The following is a 22869-nucleotide window of genomic DNA, read 5'->3' on the forward strand; positions in this document are numbered from 1 at the left end:
AAGGAGGAAAAGTTTCTATTAAGCAAATTATATCTGGTTTGTAACCAGACGTAGTGGCATGCGCCTGAAATCCGGATACTCGGAGGCTTGGGTTGGGGGATCGCTTGAGGACGGGTACTCTGCACTGTACCGCGCTACGAGAGGGTGTAGGGCAGCCCGGAATCATGGTGAAACCCAATCCTTATTTCCTGTGTCGTAAGAGGTGGCCAGGGTTGCGTCAGGAAGGGCATCCGGCGTAAAACCTGTGCCAAATCAGTATGCGGATCATAACGGATGATCCGCTGTGGCGACCCCTAACGGGAGCAGCCGAAAGAAGAACAACATCTGGTTTGTCAGTGGCAACCTGTATGGACAAATCAGTCAGACTAGAGTGAAGGCCCCGGATGTTTGAGGTCCACACTGTTAAGGAAGAGGGAAGGGAAGAGGCTTTGGGTGCAGAGGAGGGGAGGGGGAGGATAGGATGAGGGAGGGAGGGCTGTTGAAAGTGTGGGAGAATGCAAAAGAGCTAGGGTAGAGGGCCGGATGTGGAGGATAAAAGACTCGGTGGAGATGGGATGAGGCACAGTGGGGAGCAATAAAAGAGGGGGCAGAGGGAAGTTGAAGATTGGAAGAGGTGGAGGGATGAGATGGAACAGTGAGGGCAGGGGAAAGAGGCAGCTTTGTGGATGTGAGGGGGTGGGGGGTAACATTGAGAAGAGGGAGTGAGGGGGAAGATTGCAGGGAGGAGGGTGAGAAGGGAGAGTTGAGGGAGAAGGGTGAGGGGAGTTTTCGAGAAAGGTGAGAGGGAAGTTTTGAGAGGGAGGGGAGACGACGAGAGAAGGCATGGCCAAGGGGCAGGAGAGCGAGGGGAGAGGTGGGAAGAGAGGAAGGATGACACTTGGTAATAGGGTGGTGAAGAAGGGAGCGGGCAGGGGAGGAACAAGATGGGGAGGTGTGATGAGAGGAAAGAATGTGCACATTCGACATTTTGAGGAGTGTACTGATGGAGAGAGTGAGATATCTGTTAGGTTAGAACACCACACAGTTTGGAACATCAGAGGAGGAGCTGATACTAAAGCAGAGGACAGTGAAGATGTGCTAAGAGAGGAGGTAGGATGATGGGCAAGATAGGAGGGGTAAGGAGAGGATATAACAGGTGAGGAGTTAGGTCGATTTAAGGTGGGGTGAATTGGCATTGAAGTTGGGGGAGGGGGGGGGAGAATAATTTGTGGAATATGAACATGCATTGCAAACTGGAATGAATATTAAAAAAAAAAAAAAAAAAAAAAAATCAGTACGCTTAGAGGCATTATGTGAAGGATGCAATAAAGGAGAATTGAGAAAATGGAGAAAAGAACCATTGTAACAGTTGGACTTTTTAGACACAGGATGAAGGAAAGGTCAAATTGAAAAGCCTTTTGAAGAAGAAGAAGAAAAGAAGAAGAGACATAACAGAAGAAGAATAGTGAATTATGACAATACAGAGAACCACACACGTGAAAGAAGTTGAAACATTTTAAGAGCGTTTTTTTGTTTGCTTTAAAAAAAATTTAAATCAAGATTAGGTATGATTCGGTCAAAGAAAGTTGAAATAAAATAATTGTGAAGGTGTATGGTGAATGTGGATCGGCTAAAATAGAAGGAAGCTGGTGGATCAGCAAAAGTAACAGCAAGAGGAAGAGGGAGTAGAGAAATCAGGTGGTTACGGGAGGTGTAAGATGAGACGCGAAAACATGAGAATTTTTTTGTTGTTGTTATATTTTAAAGATTTGTTAAAGGAAAGGTTGAATCAAAGATCATGAAGGTGAATGGTGAATGTGGAACGGCAAAAGTAGAAGGAAGATGCTGCTGCCTTGTCTGTTCCTGTTTATGGTGAGGATGTTGAGGTTACAGAAAGATTCACTGAACTTGGCAGTGTTATATATATATATATGTCTCCGCATGTTGTAAGCCATAGGTCAATAGACATCTGGATCAGGCCTGAGGAGTCATGGATTCACTGGACCACGGAGTGAGTGTGGCACTGTCGGTACCGATGCAGGAGGATGAAAATCCGAGTCTTCAAGTGCTTGGTGCTTCCAAGTCTTGCTTTACAGATGTGAGACGTGGACTCTGACCAAGGATCTGAGATGAAAACTCAACTCCTTCGGCACCAGATCTCTGGAGAATCCTTGGCTATTGCTGGTCAGACTTTGTGTCCAACAAGAGTTTGCTGAGACTTGTTGCCTGTATAATCCGTGAGTCAGCTGCAGCTGTGTGGACATGTGGCTCATTTTCCTGACGCTGATCCTGCTCACCAGATTCTCTTAGCGAGGGAAACTCAAGGGTGGAGGTGGCCAACGGGCCAATCACATGCCACGTGGCTGCAGCAGGTTGATCAGTATCTCAAGTCGATGGGGATTGGCCAGGTATCTGCTTGGGAGATGGCCAGACAGAGGCCTCGGAGTATTGACAGAAAGTGGATGCAGCAACGCACTGTTCTGGCACATGCTCTGGCGCATACGCATTCTGAAAGTGGATGCAGCAACGCACTGTTCTGGCTCCCACACTTGACCTGACCTGATATGGCAGTGCACTGCCTGCTTGAAGCCCTATAATCTAGAAGGGAAGAATGGGATAGAATAGCCCCTACAAGGTGGTTCCACACACTGAGCAATGAGGAACAAAACTGAAGTGTACAGCGAGCCCAAACTTTGGAAGCTCAACCAGGAGAGGGTTACTGTAAGAACGTGTATATCCGAGAGTCGCTGTGGATGGTCAACGGGTGAAGAGGGCACAAGGAGCGAGACCAGCTCTCTATGCTCATTGAGCTATTTAAAAATTTAGAGGCTATATTTGAAAAAAAAAAAAAAACTGGCAACATTTGACATTTGTTCCTGACAACAAAAAACAACTGAGGCTTTCCTTTTCTTCTCCCCTCTGGCCCTCCCCCTCCCTCACTCACTCCAAAGTACAAAAAAAAAAAAATCAAAACCAACCTGCCTGTGATGTGAGCAGCAGCAGACATTGCGCTTCGATCTCATAACAAGGAATTCCAATAATGTTGAACCATCATTGGAATGCTCTTGGCAGAATCAATGGTGCATTTCAGCTAAGAACAAGAATGATGGAATGAAAACTCATGCTTGTCGATTGATGCTCAGCTTCAAATCACTGTCTGCTCTACAAAATGAGACAATAAGCATGTGGAAAAACAACCCTTGGTCTTCCTTCAGTTCCATAACCATGTCCTGCAATTTCACCTTCACACTCTTGGAATTAATCTCCAAAGTGTTCAGTGAAATTCTCTTCATTGTCGCTCAAAGTTTTACGAACTGTGTCTTTGTCCTAGCCTGTCCCTGCCAAATCTCAGCGAGTTTGCATATGTCCTCTTTAATGGGTCTGACATGACAGATTTTGTCATCAGGTTGATATGGCTTGGTTCATCATTGGCAAACGGATTGATGGAGACCAACCGTGCAGATGAAACGCACTGGATATCAAAGCTGGGGGATTGCCAGGACTGCAGCTGGAGAAGGGTGCTTATTTGTTGCTGAAACATTGCTTGTATCAATGTCAACCACAGCTTTAAGAATTTTACCTGCAAAATCAGTTGCCACGTTTTGTAGATGATGCAACTTTCATCACAAAAGAAACAAACAGATTACTTTTGTCATGCAGAGACGCGTAACACATTTCGTGGCGCTGCTGGTGCTGATCTCCCAATAATGAGCACCGAGCTTGTGTTTTCTTTTTTCATACCTTTCTTTTGCACGACACATGTGCCCTTTGTTCATTGTCCGGGCTGGGAACATGATCTATGCCATGGAGCAGTCTTCCCAACCAAATGTTCTGGAGTTACATTTTCTAGTCTTCTATTTATTTCAAGGAATGATCAATCTCTGTGTTGTCTTTTATATATTTAATCATTTTATAGGTAGTCTAAATAAATTTTGCTAATTTGTAGGAAAAAAAACCCCCCACCAAATTATGAAAACTACATTCCTAACAAACCAAGCACTGAGAAAAATTGTTTGAAGCCAGCATCCATTCACCTCTACACTAGTTTTTGTGTACTTCCAATTTAACTTTGATCTCGAAATTGCCTGAATAAATCATGTACTACCAATATCGAGTGGTTGTTAAGGGTTAGATGGGAGACAAAGGAGAGAAATGAGAAGAGAAGTTGAGAAAAGAAACAAAAATAATAATGAGTATTGCACAATTGGTTTTGTTGCACCAAAACGATAAGAGCCAGAGATGAAGAAGATATCGAAGGTGGGAGATTCGAGATAGATTGAAGATGGGTCCAAAAACTTCAAAATTACAGAATCATTCTGATATCTCCTTTCAAGAATTTTAACCATAATCAAGGAATATAAATTATAGGTAACAATGAAAAATCAGGTGGGCATCCCAATGTCAATTATATCTGGAATGATAAAACAGGTATTGTCTGTTAGCCAACTATATAATTTTTAAATAGTTAGTTAGTTTGCTTTTATCACAAAAAAGGCCCACAGAATTACACATGCCATCTGACTACGACAGCAAGGAGCTTATACTCTTGCCCCCCCCACCCCACCACCACCACCACACCTTTTGGGTGGTATGAGGAATAGATCTGTGTAATCTGAAAGCTCAATGTTCAACGGTTTTTGAAATATCGCGGACACAAGCCAAGTTAGTTGCCATGGCAGCAGGATTCAGCCAATCACCGTCGTGATCTCATCAGGTTGAGATAATGTCATGAGGAATAGATGTCTGCAATATGAAAGCAAAACGTTCAACGATTTTGAAATATCGCTTCCGCAAAAGTACATGGACAGATGATCGGTCGGTCGGTCAGAGCTCATTTTAATGTCTGCAGTCTCCGACTTTGTCAGAAGGGTGGCGGAGAACAACAAAATAAAGAAAGAAAGAAAAAGAAAAGAATGGGGTTCATGGAGAGCACATGAAAGTGTTCAAGTATATAATTTTGAAACACTTCGAAAGCAAATTTGAAAAAAATTAGGGTTCAGAAAAAGATAACGTCAATACATTTACAAAAGAACAGCAGCCACAAAACAACTAACCAGTAGAAGATGGTTCAACAATTAAAGTATGCCTGAAAAACAATCTGCATCCATGATGTGAAAAATAAAAATCTCTAAACAAAAATCAGCCAACCAATAAAAAATAAATCACAGGAAAGGCAGGAGAATTGCATCAGGCACAATGCTATGTTAGAAAGTACACAATGTCTACTTGTGTTGGTAAAATGAGTTAATGGATATGCTGAACTATACACAATCAAGGACACAAGAAGAAGAACTACTAAAGTAACACTGGAATTGATAAACCATGCATCACATGACTAAAGCATGAGAACACACAATGACTCAGCATCAGCTGATATTTCATCACTGTGCACTCTCACGTCCTCTTCAATATGCAGTATACACTGTACAGATTAAACAACATGCCGGCATGCATGCATGCTGGTTGAAACCATTACACCAAGCCTTGCACCAAAAGAAAAGGGGGAAAAAACCCAGACAAAGGTCTTCATTGAAGCTTTATTTAGCTCATAAAGGGACTGTGGTGTTCAACAAAAGAAGGCATGAAACCTCACCTGGCTTTCATTGATTGGAATCTTTGCTTCAATAGAGCACAATTGGTCATAGTACCTGCAAACAGTTGACATTTTATTTGGTTGCTTATTCGATAAAATGCAAACATCATGAATGACTGCACGTAACAATATGTACAATGCAAATGAAGACGTTATTTCATTAAAATTTATAGCCGATAATAAAAGAGAAACGACTGAGAATATAATATATAAAAGGATCTCAGTCTAACCGTGCATGCATGCATGCGTCCGTCCATCCAGCGGGTGCTTCGAGGACAACTAAACCATGCAAATAATTACCCACGAGCCGAAACCCGTCACAGACGGATTCCGTTCATTCAACCACCCTCACCAGCTCAACCACACTCGAGGGACATGGACTGGACTTGCCCCCGCCTCCCACCTTCAATTTGCTTACCCCTGCCCAAAAATTTCATTACCCCAGCCCTGCCCCCGCCTCTTCACTCCCCGCCCACCGTCTCTCCATTCCCCGCCCCACTTGCCCCCGCCCCCCTGTCCACCCCCTCACACTCTACCCCGCCTAATTCACCCCAGCCCCCGCCCCATTCCCCCCCCCCCCGTCTCCTGCTTTCAATTTGCTTACCCCCGCCCAAAAATTTGCTTACCTTGCCCCCGCCTCTTCACTCCTCGCCCCCGTCTCAACGAAAAGTGTTTATTCTGCTTCAGAGTTGAAAGTTGACTATTGCCACTATGTGTGATGCACTCTTACAGGTACGAAGTCTTTCAGTCCATGTCACAGTACCGAGAAAAACGTGACGCCACCGCTAGGAGGAGCACAAAATTGGTCCTTCAGTATTAATATATAGATGCTGTCTTGAGAAAGGACATGGGTGGGTTTATGAGCAGCAAATTTGATTGGTTGTGATGACGTAAAATGCCACATTATTTTGTCCAAGAACTGTTAAACATAAGTGTTTTGGAAGTGCCAAAAAGGCGATTTGTGTTCCAAAGTGTTCAAGTATATAATGAATTTGAAATAAAGATTTTAAAGGCTGCAGAAAAAAAAAAAATTCAGAAGTTTACAGCCATTGATGCAGCGTATGCCACACCGCCGTATTTAACGTGTCACATTAGTTACTCACACCTGTTTGTGTCCTTTATGACGTCCTTAAAAGCAGTACATTTCCCGTTTGGAATGATTTTCAATTTTGACTGCCAGAGTTTAAAAAAAATTAAAAATATATAAAAAAGCTATCTCACTCCTCTCTGTGCATGTGCGATCGGGAAAAATTCAGAACCAAAATACTGTTAAACTGCAGGTCCGTTGTCCGATTCAGGTTCAAAATATAACATTCAATAAAAATCAAGTTCTTCCTTGATCATAAACTGACATGATGTAGAGACAGACAAAGAACCAATTGCTTGATCCCTTTTCACCATGAGTGCACAGAGTAATAAAATTACGTTTTTTTACAACCTAGATATGGACTGAATATGTAAAGATTATGTAAAGACCAGGTAATCTTGTCCGAGACTCTGCTCCCCACAAACACAAACGAGAAGGGCACTCTGTAGAATGCATACCTCCGCCACGTAATACTTGATCCACGAGAACATACCGGGCCCAATAAAATTTTTGAAATATCATGCTATATATTGTTTTTTGACCAGATCTCTCAATGATGAAGAATCACTTTTAAAAAACTCCAGTCGTCGGATCCAGATCCGGATCATCACCTGGCCCATCCACATCTCCTTGAGATGCTGATTAATCTGCTGCAACCACGAGGCACATGGTCAGCCATTTGGCCCCCTCCACTCACGAGGCTTCCTCGCTGAGAGAATATGGTGAGCAGGGTCAGCGTCAGGAAAACGAGCCACATGTCCACACAGCCGCAGCTGATGCTCACAGACTATGCAGGTAACAAATCTCATTTGAGTCTCTCTCAGCAACCGCTCGTTGGACACAAAGTCTGACCAGCGATAGCCAAGGATTCTCCAAAGAGACATGACACCAAAGGAATCAAGTCTGCATCTCAGATCCCTGGTCAGAGTCAGAGTCAAAGTCTCACATCCATAGAGCAAGACCTGAAGCACCAAGGACCTGAAGACTCGGACTTTCGTCCTACCGCACAGGTACCGGCAACGCCAAACCCCATTATCCAGTGAATCCATGACTCCCCAGGCCCGACCCAGATGTCAATTGACCTCTGACTCACAGCTGGCAGAGACGTGAATATCACTGCCAAGGTAAGTGAATCTCTCCACGACCTCAACATCCTCACCACAAACAGGCACAGACAGGACAGTGGCATCCAAGATGTCATTGAAAGTCTGGATGTCAGTTTTGACCCAGGAAACCCGTAATCCCAGCAGCTCCGACTCCTCATTCAGCACCTCGAGGGCCCCCAAAAGGATATCTAAAGTCTCTGCAAAGATGACTGCATCATCTGCGAAATCAAGGTCAGAGATCTTGACATTCCCAAATTATGCACCGCAGCTTGATCTCTCCGACATCCTCCCCAGAATCCAGTCCAGACAAGTGCTGAAAAGTGTGGGGGCCAGTGCACACCCCTGATGAACTCCAGTAACACCTGGAAATAAGTCAGAGATGGTAACACCACATCTCACAGCACTCTCAGTTCCAGAGCATAGTTTAGAAATCAGTTGATCAGTTTTGGTGGCACCCCATGAAGACCAAGAATCCTCCAGAGGGCATTCCGATTCACTGAATTGAACACTTTGCAGAGAACAACATGGGCTGCAAGCAGCCCATACCAAAACTCTCGTCTGCGTTTGGCGAGGACCTGAAGGGCAAGGATATGGTCAATCGTTGACCTCATTGGTGTAAAGCCTGACTGCTCTGGACGCTGGTGTTCAAGCAGATGGTGGCGAACCCTCTCAAGAATTGTCCGAGCAAAGACCTTGCCCGGCACTGAGAGCAGCATCACTCCTTGGAAATTGTTGCAGTCCTGGTGATCACCCTTCCCTTTCCAGAGAGGGACAACAACACCCCTCTTCTAATCAGTAGGGATGATGCCTGTGTTAAAAGCAGAGTACAGAACTGTATGCATTGACAGGAGTACAGCATTTCCACCAGCCTTGAGAAGTTCAGCATGGATGCCACAGATTCCAGGTATCAGAAACAAGGAAAAAGAGCAATCAGAAATTGCAGACCCTCACCAGGACTCCTTTTGTGTGGTGTGTCGTCGTAATTACTTAGTCAAAGTAATTAAGACAATTCGAAATCGCCACTTTATAACTGCTGGCAGTGATGACCAGGTACCAAGACGTTATACTTTGATTGGACACCTGACCCTGACCCATGAGGGGTTTTTAAAATTATTATTCAATATAATTTAGAATGGGATTAAGATAAATTCAATTCAAATCAAATTGACAACCAAATAGGTACAGTCCTGCATTGGAGTAATCAGAAGGAACCCAAAAAAAGCAAATAGCAAAGATGAAGTCATCAGGAGTAACCTGGATAGGATTCGGGTTCGATATGCTACTCCTCTACCCTTAAACCCATCCAGGCACAGCCAAGTGAAGCTTATCAAAAATAAAATTTAAAAACCACATAAAAAAAATTGAATAATTCTGGCTGCCAGACCACATGTCCAATCAAGTTGAAATTTAAAACATGCATTCCCCATCACTACTAGATCACAGTTGTGAAGTTTCACGTTGATTGATTAAGCGGTTCCAGAGAAAACATTAAAATTTCTCATAAACCCAAAATGGGTGACATCAATTATTCCTCAACAACCTTGTACACGCATGCCTTGGGGAAGATTTACGTGAAGTTTCCACTCAATCTGTCCAGCTGTTCTGGAGAAGAATATTTTTACGTTTTGGAGGAAATGCAATATGGCTGCCAAACCATGTGACCTCTGACTCACCTTTTGTTCCACATGGATAGGCAGTCATACGTGTAAAGTTTTGCTTCGATCTGTTCAGCCATTTCAGAGAAGATTTTTGAAGGTTTAAAAAAAAACAAAAACAAAAAAAACAATATGGCTGCCGAATCATATGACCGAAGATGTCAAAAAATTTGAGGATCATTTTATCCTGAGATGACCCTCAAAAATTTTCATATCGATCAGATGTAGCAATGTACATACGCAATAATGACATCATAATGAAGACACCTATGACATCATTTTTTTTTAAAAACACAGTGAGTAGTTGCTTTGTGCCAAGTTTCAATTTTTTCCCTAGTGCAGTTTCAGAGGTAGAGGTCCAAAGATTTTCCAACATGGCTGCCACACCACATGACCTATTGTTACGAATCTGGAAACCATTCGCATCCACACATATAGTTGACCCAAAGTTTAGTTATTTCGCTAAGTATATGGGGATAGTTAGAATCCCTCCCTTATGTCTAATGGGAATTTCATGTGTGCGCTGCGAGTTTCTTTCTAGTGGCTTGTAGCATGGTATGTGCACAATGTAGTCCTAAATGGGGAGAAAGCTGAGAAATTGAACCCAGTTTTAATAAGATAAACAATCTTAATGTTATATAATGCCGAAGTGTCTGTGCTTTCAGAATATGTAAACTTTGCTATGGCTCCTATGGATATAGTTGCTTACAAAGCATGTTTTTTTTTATCCAAACACAGGCTATTTTTTTCCATTTTTTAGAAATGGGTTACATATACGATTGTATAAGTTGTCCAAAATGGTTGAAAATGCATTTTTTGTTTGATATATATCATTATACATAAGAATAGAACAATCCCTTGAAACAGTACATTTCTTATGACCTTCTGCATATCTTGGCACCTTCAAATATGTAAAATCTCAGATTTTGCAAAATTTCCCCCAGTCATAGTGAAGCTTACAAAATCTTATTCCAGAAAATTGAAATGCATCTGATAGAACATCTTAAATAGCAATTTACTTCTGCATAAAGTGATGATTTAAAATGGCAAGTTTCAACATGGATCATGAATACATACCAATTTTTAGGTTCACTTCCATGATTGGGTCATAAATGTTAGGAAGTATGTAACAAATTGCATTTACCAAGCTGCTACAAAATTACTGGTAGCTCAAAGCTTGATTTTACAACCATAGAATAAGTTGACCAAGATTTCATTCCTCTTCTCTCTACGATATAAAAATCAATACCAAAGGCCAGTTTGTGTTCAGTATACAGAACAAAGATCGTTAGGAAGTACGTAATGTTTTAAAGAAATCTGCACTTTTAATGCTGAGATGTTAGTTTGGTTCATCACAGCATGTATTTCTATGGTTGTTTATGTGCATATATATTTATGACCTGAATGAACACTGATCAATTTGTTAATTTCATATGACCTTGAACCTTTGTTCAAAGTCAAGTATCAGGTAAACCAAATATTCTCCATATATGTGGTTTCCAATTAGTGTATAATACATATCTAAGCCATCAGACCAATTTTAAAATGATATGAGTGGTTCCTTGATACAGATATTTGATAACAAACTTTGACCCTGTCAGAGCAATAGAAAGAGGAAGAATTAAGCTCTGCCCAAATAGATCCTAAATCACCATGATGTTGGCTAACAAATGATATGCAAAACTTAATCATACAATGACTTTCATTTTTTGGTCCCGTGTCCCAAATGTGTACCTAATACCTTGCTACAAGCCTCGTTAGTTTTCTACATCAATCCCCTCCACTCCTTCAGCACCATAATGCACGTGTTTCTGACTACGGACGTGTGGGAAGCCCCCCCCTCGCCTGAGAGCCGACTCCGCCCCAGCAAGATGGAATGTTCCTCTCTTCCAATCTGGAGGCGAGTTACTCGAGAGCGAATCCCTCCACCCCGCACGGGGGAGGGATAAGAAGGATCGCGAGCTGTATCCAGTCGTCGTCGTTGTTCCTTGGTTCCTTGGAGGTCGTTCCTTGCTTCTGGTCTGCCGGGCTCTCCTGGTCGTTGGTCATCGTTCGTGGGATCCTGGCTGCGCTCGTTGGAATCTGGTTAGTGGGTTCGAGTCCCACCGTGGTGGGTTGTGTTGGAGTGCTCGAGCCTGGGATCCCCGTTCCCTAACACGGACTCCGAGCTCCACAAGTGAGTCGGTAAAGCCGCACGAGGCGGCCAGGTACCTGACCAAACTCTGACCCGCAGCATGCCTATCCTCAGCGGCTGGAGGGTCGAATAAAGGCCAGTAGGCTCCATTTATTTTTGGGTGTGTGTGTGTGTCTGTGGCCAGTCTTGTAAGTAAAACTGTTAAGTGATTGCCATTGTACATTTCCCTGCATTTATATTCGTGATGAAGTCTGCTCTGCGTTTCCCTCCCTATTGCCTACTGTAAATAAATAACTGTTAAATGTTCCAGTTTGTTGTCTGTGTTTTCCTTCATTGACCCAGTATGGTTCAGACTTGAGAATTGGTGAGGCCGCTTGTGCCGTAAATTGCTATTTGGACCGGCAGCTTTTGGTAATTTCCGTTCGGTTACGCCGGACCCGAGTCGGTAACAGCGACTCTGTTCGGATGAAGCCTGCCGAGGGTGTGGCTTCCCCGGTAGTTAGACGGCGTGGGTACTTAGGTAAATTGGAAGACAAATAAACCCTACCCCACGCCATCAAAATATTGGCGACCACGGTCCATTACGCGACCCGTCGACTTCGGAGTTATCCGGAGCGACGACCTTCAATTCTGGGTGTTCGGTGGGAGACGGCCCAATCGCTCCATCTAGCGGTCGTCTTCGCCACCGAACCCGGCACTACAACACGATGACGTCATAATTATCATTAAAACATTCTACATGAGTAGTCACACCAATGGTGAAAATTTCGTCTCAATTCAACAAGCGATTGCAGAGAAAAACACAAAAGTTCTGTGCAGACAAACAAACAAGCGAACAAAAACAGACAGGCAGGCAGACCCAAATGCAATACCCTCTCCTTCAGCGAGGGGAAAAATGTCAAGGTGAAATGCATAAGAAGGTTGTCCAACAGAATGGTGCAGAGGTAGGAGACTTACCTTCAACCTGTCACCTGGGTTCGATTACCGACCCAACTATAAACTGTGGGATTGGTGCGTTGCATCACAATATGCACCACCCACAGATGGACAGGGTGGTTGCATGACTTGATGGACTTCAAATATCCCACGATGCCCTTCTTGAAAAGTAGGTAAGCTATCACCAGCGCCCTAGTCAAATTACTGTCACCTAAACTCAGAACTCAGGCTTAGCCAAGCAGTTCATGAAAGCCTCGGGCCAAAAGCTTTTGTGGGCCGATCCCACAAGGTTGTGGGAATAATTGCAATTTGCATGCAGAGAACGGATGACGGGAGGACGTGCACTCAGTTCCAGAGCAATGTCTGTATGTTTAGAGCTTAATTTTCTGCTGATTATCAAATTTGTTTATTTTGAGAATTTATTCACATATGCACATCTTTCACTTTCGTGCAGGTTGTACTCTAACCGTCAACACACCCATCTATCTGTACAGATAGTTATGCTGCATTGAGCATATATATGCATGTTTATTGATAGGCAATGATGTTTTGGAATGTTAGCAAGAACACATCAGAAAGTCAGAGGCTACATTAGACGAGTTTGTGTCACATGCAGCATTCTGCTTCTTTACAAGACACACAATGTCAAAAAAGACACACAAACCGGGATACTAAACAAAAACCCGTGGCATGTTATGTTGCAACCATCCCATATAAAGCCATATAAAGTGTGTGCACTAAAGACTGATATTTCAAAGTTTAAATTACATTGCTGGCAAATTGAACACAAGTGGACTGTATCTATTAGTTTCACTGGAGGGGACTGTACAGTAGGTTTGCTCTCAGTCCTTCCCACCTGTGGTTTTTCAGACTCCGCCCCCCTCCCCCCCCCCCCCCAATACTCTTTAACATATTCAACTGAAACTTGGTGCACGGCTTTACAAGTTTCAGAACAAGTTTGAGTTTGAGGGAGTTTCATCAATTGCACACAGCGACATCCTCTTTGGGCTTTGAAAATATCACAGCAGTAGCTGAGACATGTATTGCAAAGCAGTTCTTGTTACCTCCACCACCGAAGATGGGAGGAGGTGATGTTTGTTTTCACATCTGTCTGTATGTTTGTGCGCAGGGCATCTCAAAAAGTTGTGGACAGATTCGGACGAAGCTTGGGGGACACTTTGGGTGTGTGACGAGGGAGGGTTAATTCAATTTTGGTGAACATCCGAATCTGGATTTGATAATTTTTTTCAGTGATTCTTCACGATTGAAAGATAGGGCCTAACTGATAAATAGCACAATATCTCAAAAAGTTGTAGACGGATTCGGATGAAATTTTGTCGACAGGTTGGGTGTGTGACAAGGACCAATTGGTTCAATTTAGGTGAATATCCGAATACGGATACTAGAATAATTTTTTAATTACCTCTGCCACTGAAGGTGAAGTAGGTTATGTTTTAACCCCTTTCTGTCTGTCTGCTTGCTTGCTTGCTTGTCTGTGTGCAGGATATCTCGAAAAGTTGTGGACGGATCCAGATAATTTTGTGGACAGGTTGGGTGTGTGACAAGGAATAACTGATTAAATTTTGGTGAAGATCTGGATCAGGATACGACAAATTTTTCACTGATGATTCTTCACCATTCAGAGATGGGGCCAAAAATGATACATAGCACGATATCTCAAAAAGTTAAAACAGGGGCTTGAACTCAGGACTATAAGGTCCCAAGCGAGCAAGTTTATAGTTAAGGTAGCAATTTTTTTGGAGTAATTTGTTCGTGGTGCCTGTGATAGCTTGCCTACTCTTTGCGAAGTGCGATCTTTAACGTCCACCAACTAATTCCGGCAGATGGGACGTCCAACTTAACGTCCATCCAAGGGACAGCACACACACACACTGATTTAAAAAAATAAAAAAAAAATAAAAATCACTCCACCTGTGAAACACAGGGATGACAGTTTATACCTGGGTATGGATTCAAACCCAGGTATAAACGAATCAGACGCGAGTGTGCATGTACCTCGCGGCTATCCTGCCAGCCCTGATGATCACACCCATGATAAAAGTAAATCATGATGAGTCATTGCGATGGCTGAGAGTGCAATCCATTACATCTGGCATCTTGTGACCCAACGACAAAGCACTCAGCCAAGTGAGCACCGTTTGATTGGACAAATCTGGCAACTGCATATACAGGAAGTGGAAACAGGTTTTAAAGAACGTCTGGTTCGAGCTCCACAGCCAAACGAAACAATAAAAGCTCTCTGTCTCTCTGTCTCTCTCTCCAGCACTCTCTCTCTCTCTCTCTCTCTCTCTCTCCAGCACTCTCTCTCTCTCTCTCTCCAGCACTCTCTCTCTCTCTCTCTCTCTCTCCAGCACTCTCTCTCTCTCTCTCTCCAGCACTCTCTCTCTCTCTCTCTCCAGCACTCTCTCTCTCTCTCTCTCCAGCACTCTCTCTCTCTCTCTCTCCAGCACTCTCTCTCTCTCTCTCTCCAGCACTCTCTCTCTCTCTCTCTCTCCAGCACTCTCTCTCTCTCTCTCTCTCCAGCACTCTCTCTCTCTCTCCAGCACTCTCTCTCTCTCTCTCTCCTGCACTCTCTCTCTCTCTCTCTCCAGCACTCTCTCTGTCTCTCTCTCGAGCGCTCTCGCTCTCTCTCTCCAGCACTCTCTCTCTCTCTCTCGGCAGCACTCTCTCTCTCTCTCTCTCCAGCACTCTCTCTCTCTCTCTCTCCAGCACTCTCTCTCTCTCTCTCTCCAGCACTCTCTCTCTCTCTCTCCAGCACTCTCTCTCTCTCTCTCCCTCCAGCACTCTCTCTCTCTCCCTCCAGCACTCTCTCTCTCTCTCCCTCCAGCACTCTCTCTCTCTCTCCCTCCAGCACTCTCTCTCTCTCTCCCTCCAGCACTCTCTCTCTCTCTCCCTCCAGCACTCTCTCTCTCTCTCCCTCCAGCACTCTCTCTCTCTCTCTCTCCCTCCAGCACTCTCTCTCTCTCTCTCTCTCCCTCCAGCACTCTCTCTCTCTCTCCCTCCAGCACTCTCTCTCTCTCTCTCCCTCCAGCACTCTCTCTCTCTCTCCCTCCAGCACTCTCTCTCTCTCTCTCTCTCTCTCTCTCTCTCTCTCTCTCTCCCTCCAGCACTCTCTCTCTCTCTCCCTCCAGCACTCTCTCTCTCTCTCTCTCTCCCTCCAGCACTCTCTCTCTCTCTCTCTCCCTCCAGCACTCTCTCTCTCTCTCTCTCCCTCCAGCACTCTCTCTCTCTCTCTCTCTCTCTCTCTCCAGCACTCTCTCTCTCTCTCTCTCTCTCTCCCTCCAGCACTCTCTCTCTCTCTCTCTCTCCCTCCAGCACTCTCTCTCTCTCTCTCTCTCTCCCTCCAGCACTCTCTCCCTCTCTCTCTCTCTCCCTCCAGCACTCTCCCTCTCTCTCTCCCTCCAGCACTCTCTCTCTCTCTCCCTCCAGCACTCTCTCTCTCTCTCTCTCTCTCCCTCCAGCACTCTCTCTCTCTCTCTCTCCCTCCAGCACTCTCTCTCTCTCTCTCTCTCCCTCCAGCACTCTCTCTCTCTCTCTCTCTCTCTCTCCCTCCAGCACTCTCTCTCTCTCTCTCTCCCTCCAGCACTCTCTCTCTCTCTCTCTCTCTCTCTCTCTCTCTCTCTCTCTCTCTCTCTCTCTCTCTCTCTCTCTCTCTCCCTCCAGCACTCTCTCTCTCTCTCCCTCCAGCACTCTCTCTCTCTCTCTCCCTCCAGCACTCTCTCTCTCTCTCCCTCCAGCACTCTCTCTCTCTCTCTCTCTCTCCCTCCAGCACTCTCTCTCTCTCTCTCTCTCTCCCTCCAGCACTCTCTCTCTCTCTCTCTCTCTCCCTCCAGCACTCTCTCTCTCTCTCTCTCCCTCCAGCACTCTCTCTCTCTCTCTCTCTCTCTCTCCAGCACTCTCTCTCTCTCTCTCCAGCACTCTCTCTCTCTCTCTCCAGCACTCTCTCTCTCTCTCCCTCCAGCACTCTCTCTCTCTCTCTCTCCCTCCTGCACTCTCTATCTCTCTCTCTCTCTCCCTCCAGCACTCTCTCTCTCTCTCTCTCTCCCTCCAGCACTCTCTCTCTCTCTCTCTCTCTCTCTCTCTCTCTCCAGCACTCTCTCTCTCTCTCTCTCTCCAGCACTCTCTCTCTCTCTCTCTCTCTCTCTCTCCAGCACTCTCTCTCTCTATCTCTCTCTCCAGCACTCTCTCTCTCTATCTCTCTCTCCAGCACTCTCTCTCTCTATCTCTCTCTCCAGCACTCTCTCTCTCTATCTCTCTCGCGCTCTCTCTCTCTCTCTCCAGCACTCTCTCTCTCTCTCCCTCCCACCCCCTCTCTCTCTCTCCAACTCTCTCTCTCTCTCTCTCTCTCTCTCCATCACTCTCTCTCTCTCTCTCTCTCTCTCTCTCTCCAGCACTCTCTCTCTCTCTCTCCAGCACTCTCTCTCTCTCTCTCCAGCACTCTCTCTCTCTCTCTCTCTCCAGCACTCTCTCTCTCTCTCTCTCTCCAGCACTCTCTCTCTCTCTCTCCAGCACTCTCTCTCTCTCTCTCCAGCACTCTCTCTCTCTCTCTCCAGCACTCTCTCTCTCTCTCTCTCTCCAGCACTCTCTCTCTCTCTCTCTCTCTCTCCCTCCTCTCTCTCTCCCTCCAGCACTCTCTCTCTCTCTCTCCCTCCAGCACTCTCTCTCTCTCTCTCCCTCCAGCACTCTCTCTCTCTCTCTCCCTCCAGCACTCTCTCTCTCTCTCTCCCTCCAGCACTCTCTCTCTCTCTCTCCCTCCAGCACTCTCTCTCTCTCTCCCTCCAGCACTCTCTCTCTCTCTCTCCCTCCAGCACTCTCTCTCTCTCTCTCCCTCCAGCACTCTCTCTCTCTCTCCCTCCAGCACTCTCTCTCTCTCTCTCTCCCTCCAGCACTCTCTCTCTCTCTCTCTCTCTCTCTCTCTCTCTCTCTCTCTCTCTCTCTCTCCCTCCAGCACTCTCTCTCTCCCTCCAGCACTCTCTCACTCTCTCTCTCTCACTCTCTCCCTCCAGCACTCTCTCCCTCCAGCACTCTCTCTCTCTCTCTCTCTCTCTCTCTCTCTCTCTCTCTCCCTCTCTCTCTCTCTCTCCCTCCAGCACTCTCCCTCTCTCTCTCTCCCTCCAGCACTCTCTCTCTCCCTCCAGCACTCTCTCTCTCCCTCCAGCACTCTCTCTCTCTCTCCCTCCAGCACTCTCACTCTCTCCCTCCAGCACTCTCTCCCTCCAGCACTCTCTCTCTCTCTCTCTCCCTCCAGCACTCTCTCTCTCTCTCTCTCTCTCCCTCCAGCACTCTCTCTCTCTCTCTCTCTCTCTCTCTCTCTCTCTCTCTCTCTCTCTCTCTCTCTCTCTCTCTCCCTCCAGCACTCTCTCTCTCTCTCTCCCTCTCTCTCTCTCTCTCCCTCCAGCACTCTCTCCCTCTCTCTCTCTCTCCCTCCAGCACTCTCCCTCTCTCTCTCTCCCTCCAGCACTCTCCCTCTCTCTCTCTCCCTCCAGCACTCTCCCTCTCTCTCTCTCCCTCCAGCACTCTCCCTCTCTCTCTCTCCCTCCAGCACTCTCTCTCTCTCTCTCCCTCCAGCACTCTCTCTCTCTCTCTCCCTCCAGCACTCTCTCTCTCTCTCTCCCTCCAGCACTCTCTCTCTCTCTCTCTCTCTCTCTCTCCCTCCAGCACTCTCTCTCTCTCTCTCTCCCTCCAGCACTCTCTCTCTCTCTCTCTCCCTCCAGCACTCTCTCTCTCTCTCTCTCCCTCCAGCACTCTCTCTCTCTCTCTCTCCCTCCAGCACTCTCTCTCTCTCTCTCTCCCTCCAGCACTCTCTCTCTCTCTCTCCCTCCAGCACTCTCTCTCTCTCTCTCTCCCTCCAGCACTCTCTCTCTCTCTCTCTCCCTCCAGCACTCTCTCTCTCTCTCTCTCTCTCTCCCTCCAGCACTCTCTCTCTCTCTCTCTCCCTCCAGCACTCTCTCTCTCTCTCCCTCCAGCACTCTCTCTCTCTCTCCCTCCAGCACTCTCTCTCTCTCTCCCTCCAGCACTCTCTCTCTCTCTCTCTCTCTCTCCAGCACTCTCTCTCTCTCTCTCTCTCTCCAGCACTCTCTCTCTCTCTCTCTCTCTCTCTCTCTCCCTCCAGCACTCTCTCTCTCTCTCTCCCTCCAGCACTCTCTCTCTCTCTCTCTCCAGCACTCTCTCTCCCTCCAGCACTCTCTCTCTCTCTCTCTCCACTCTCTCTCTCTCCAGCACTCTCTCTCTCTCCCTCCAGCACTCTCTCTCTCTCTCCCTCCAGCACTCTCTCTCTCTCTCCCTCCAGCACTCTCTCTCTCTCTCTCTCTCTCTCTCCCTCCAGCACTCTCTCTCTCTCTCTCTCTCTCTCTCCCTCCAGCACTCTCTCTCTCTCTCTCTCTCTCTCTCTCTCTCCCTCTCTCTCTCTCTCTCTCTCTCTCTCTCTCTCTCTCCCTCCAGCACTCTCTCTCTCTCTCTCTCTCTCCCTCCAGCACTCTCTCTCTCTCTCTCTCTCTCTCTCTCTCTCTCTCTCTCCCTTCCCCCCTCCCTCTCTCTCTCTCTCCCTTCAGCACTCTCTCTCTCTCTCTCTCCCTCCAGCACTCTCTCTCTCTCTCTCTCTCTCTCTCCAGCACTCTCTCTCTCTCTCTCTCTCTATCTCTCTCTCTGCCTCCAGCACTCTCTCTCTCTCTCTCCCTCCACCACTCTCTCTCTCTCTCTCTCTCTCTCTCTCTCTCTCCAGCACTCTCTCTCTCTCTCTCTCTCTCTCTCTCTCTCTCTCTCTCTCTCTCCCTCCAGCACTCTCTCTCTCTCTCTCTCTCTCTCTCTCTCTCTCTCTCTCTCTCTCTCTCTCTCTCTCCCTCCAGCACTCTCTCTCTCTCCCTCCAGCACTCTCTCTCTCTCTCTCTCTCTCTCCCTCCAGCACTCTCTCTCTCTCTCTCTCTCTCTCTCTCTCTCCCTCCAGCACTCTCTCTCTCTCTCTCCCTCCAGCACTCTCTCTCTCTCTCTCTCTCCCTCCAGCACTCTCTCTCTCTCTCTCTCCCTCCACCACTCTCTCTCTCCCTCCAGCACTCTCTCTCTCTCTCTCCCTCCAGCACTCTCTCTCTCTCTCTCTCTCTCTCTCTCTCTCTCTCTCTCTCTCTCTCTCTCTCTCTCTCTCTCTCTCCCTCTCCCTCCAGCACTCTCTCTCTCTCTCCCTCCAGCACTCTCTCTCTCTCTCCCTCCAGCACTCTCTCTCTCTCTCTCTCTCTCTCTCTCTCTCTCTCTCTCTCCCTCCCTCCAGCACTCTCTCTCTCTCTCTCTCTCTCTCTCCCTCCAGCACTCTCTCTCTCTCTCTCTCTCCCTCCAGCACTCTCTCTCTCTCTCTCTCTCTCTCCCTCCAGCACTCTCTCTCTCTCTCTCTCTCTCTCTCTCTCTCTCTCTCCCTCCAGCACTCTCTCTCTCTCTCTCTCCCTCTCCCTCCAGCACTCTCTCTCTCTCTCTCTCTCCCTCCAGCACTCTCTCTCTCTCTCTCTCTCTCTCTCTCTCTCTCTCTCTCTCTCCCTCCAGCACTCTCTCTCTCTCTCTCTCTCTCCCTCTCCCTCCAGCACTCTCTCTCTCTCTCTCTCTCTCTCCCTCCAGCACTCTCTCTCTCTCTCTCTCCCTCTCCCTCCAGCACTCTCTCTCTCTCTCTCTCTCCCTCCAGCACTCTCTCTCTCTCTCTCCAGCACTCTCTCTCTCTCCCTCCAGCACTCTCTCTCTCCAACTCCAGCACTCTCTCTCTCTCTCTCTCTCTCTCTCTCTCTCTCTCTCTCTCCCTCCAGCACTCTCTCTCTCTCTCTCCCTCCAGCACTCTCTCTCTCTCTCTCTCTCTCTCCCTCCAGCACTCTCTCTCTCTCTCTCTCTCTCCCTCCAGCACTCTCTCTCTCTCTCTCTCCCTCCAGCACTCTCTCTCTCTCTCTCCCTCCAGCACTCTCTCTCTCTCTCTCTCTCTCTCTCTCTCTCCCTCCAGCACTCTCTCTCTCTCTCTCTCTCCCTCCAGCACTCTCTCTCTCTCTCTCCCTCCAGCACTCTCTCTCTCTCTCTCTCCCTCCAGCACTCTCTCTCTCTCTCTCTCTCTCTCTCCCTCCAGCACTCTCTCTCTCTCTCTCCCTCCAGCACTCTCTCTCTCTCTCTCTCTCTCCCTCCAGCACTCTCTCTCTCTCTCTCTCCCTCCAGCACTCTCTCTCTCTCTCCCTCCAGCACTCTCTCTCTCTCTCTCCCTCCAGCACTCTCTCTCTCTCTCTCTCTCTCCCTCCAGCACTCTCTCTCTCTCTCTCTCTCCCTCCAGCACTCTCTCTCTCTCTCTCTCTCTCCCTCCAGCACTCTCTCTCTCTCTCTCTCTCCCTCCAGCACTCTCTCTCTCTCTCTCTCTCCCTCCAGCACTCTCTCTCTCTCTCTCTCTCTCTCTCCCTCCAGCACTCTCTCTCTCTCTCTCTCTCTCTCCCTCCAGCACTCTCTCTCTCTCTCTCTCCCTCCAGCACTCTCTCTCTCTCTCTCTCTCTCTCCCTCCAGCACTCTCTCTCTCTCTCTCTCTCTCCCTCCAGCACTCTCTCTCTCTCTCTCCCTCCAGCACTCTCTCTCTCTCTCTCTCCCTCCAGCACTCTCTCTCTCTCTCTCTCCCTCCAGCACTCTCTCTCTCTCTCTCTCTCCCTCCAGCACTCTCTCTCTCTCTCTCTCCCTCCAGCACTCTCTCTCTCTCTCTCTCCCTCCAGCACTCTCTCTCTCTCTCTCTCCCTCCAGCACTCTCTCTCTCTCTCTCTCTCTCCCTCCAGCACTCTCTCTCTCTCTCTCTCCCTCCAGCACTCTCTCTCTCTCTCTCTCTCCCTCCAGCACTCTCTCTCTCTCTCTCTCTCTCCCTCCAGCACTCTCTCTCTCTCTCTCTCTCTCCCTCCAGCACTCTCTCTCTCTCTCTCTCTCTCCCTCCAGCACTCTCTCTCTCTCTCTCTCTCTCCCTCCAGCACTCTCTCTCTCTCTCTCTCTCTCTCCCTCCAGCACTCTCTCTCTCTCTCTCTCCCTCCAGCACTCTCTCTCTCTCTCTCCCTCCAGCACTCTCTCTCTCTCTCTCTCTCCCTCCAGCACTCTCTCTCTCTCTCTCTCCCTCCAGCACTCTCTCTCTCTCTCTCCCTCCAGCACTCTCTCTCTCTCTCTCTCCCTCCAGCACTCTCTCTCTCTCTCTCCCTCCAGCACTCTCTCTCTCTCCCTCCAGCACTCTCTCTCTCTCCCTCCAGCACTCTCTCTCTCTCCCTCCAGCACTCTCTCTCTCTCTCCCTCCAGCACTCTCTCTCTCTCTCCCTCCAGCACACTCTCTCTCTCTCTCCCTCCAGCACACTCTCTCTCTCTCTCCCTCCAGCACTCTCTCTCTCCCTCCAGCACTCTCTCTCTCCCTCCAGCACTCTCTCTCTCCCTCCAGCACTCTCTCTCTCCCTCCAGCACTCTCTCTCTCCCTCCAGCACTCTCTCTCTCCCTCCAGCACTCTCTCTCTCCCTCCAGCACTCTCTCTCCATCTATCTCTCCCTCGAGTTCTCTCCCTCTCCCTCAAGCACAAGAAAACCTTTCAGAACCGGCTACGTCAACACATACAAAGCCTCCATTATAATCCATCCGAACATCGTCCATAACCAGCCAATGACACCCAAATCGATCACACACACACACACACACACACACACACACACACACACACACACACACACACACACACACACACACACACACACACACACACACACACACACACACACACACACACACACACACACACACACACACACACACACACACATCCATGAAGGACATTCCATCGCACCGACACCTGCCACACCTTTACCTCTGTAGAATGTCCAGTGACGAGACGTGTTTATCGAGCGTGCGACACACGGCATTTTTACGCAAGGCCGCAAACTCTTCCACAGCCCGTTTGTGATCTTCCTGTGAACCGTAAGTGTTTCCGATGAAGTTAAGAATCGAATTCACCATGTCCATCACCTCGTAAGATTTCTTGAGAGGAACTGTAATGAAAGTCGCCATGTTGATCGCGCGCGCGCACACACACAATTACTGGTCACGTGATTATGACACACTAATCGGAACAGGCAAAAGGAAATCATCAACATCGTTTGTGTTATCTGATTGGTTGTCCTTGTCCTCCGAGTTTAAAAAAAAATGTTATTTGTATTTAAATGATATAATTGGAGTCGGCATTGAGTATTTTATCGTAAAATAGGATTTTATATTTGGCGGAAAGCATAACTGAGAGGAATACAGAAAGTCGATTTGTCCGCCCGAGCGAACATCAGTACACACCCATCGGGGACATCTATGTTATACGTACGCAAACATTGAGGAATTTTGTTTTCATT

At 47.3% G+C, this 22869-nt stretch overlaps 1 protein-coding gene across 1 annotated transcript in view; it reads right to left on the reverse strand.

The window, feature by feature from the left end:
• Positions 1 to 22611, reverse strand: part of PDCD6IP (programmed cell death 6 interacting protein) — a 98664-nt gene extending 76053 nt beyond the window's left edge. Inside the window, exons 1-2 of the mRNA XM_085879059.1 lie at positions 22338 to 22611; positions 5573 to 5627 (exon numbers count right to left, since the gene is read on the reverse strand). Of these exons, the coding sequence (XP_085735185.1) occupies positions 5573 to 5627; positions 22338 to 22537 (255 nt within the window). The 5' untranslated portion in view covers positions 22538 to 22611. The remainder of the gene's footprint in view (positions 1 to 5572; positions 5628 to 22337) is intronic.
• Between the last annotated feature and the right edge of the window lie 258 nt (positions 22612 to 22869).

The sequence above is a fragment of the Eptatretus burgeri genome, chromosome 4, assembly GCF_056783735.1.
Source record: "Eptatretus burgeri isolate ZD-2024b chromosome 4, Ebu_testis_v1, whole genome shotgun sequence".
NCBI classification, from domain to species: domain Eukaryota; kingdom Metazoa; phylum Chordata; class Myxini; order Myxiniformes; family Myxinidae; genus Eptatretus; species Eptatretus burgeri.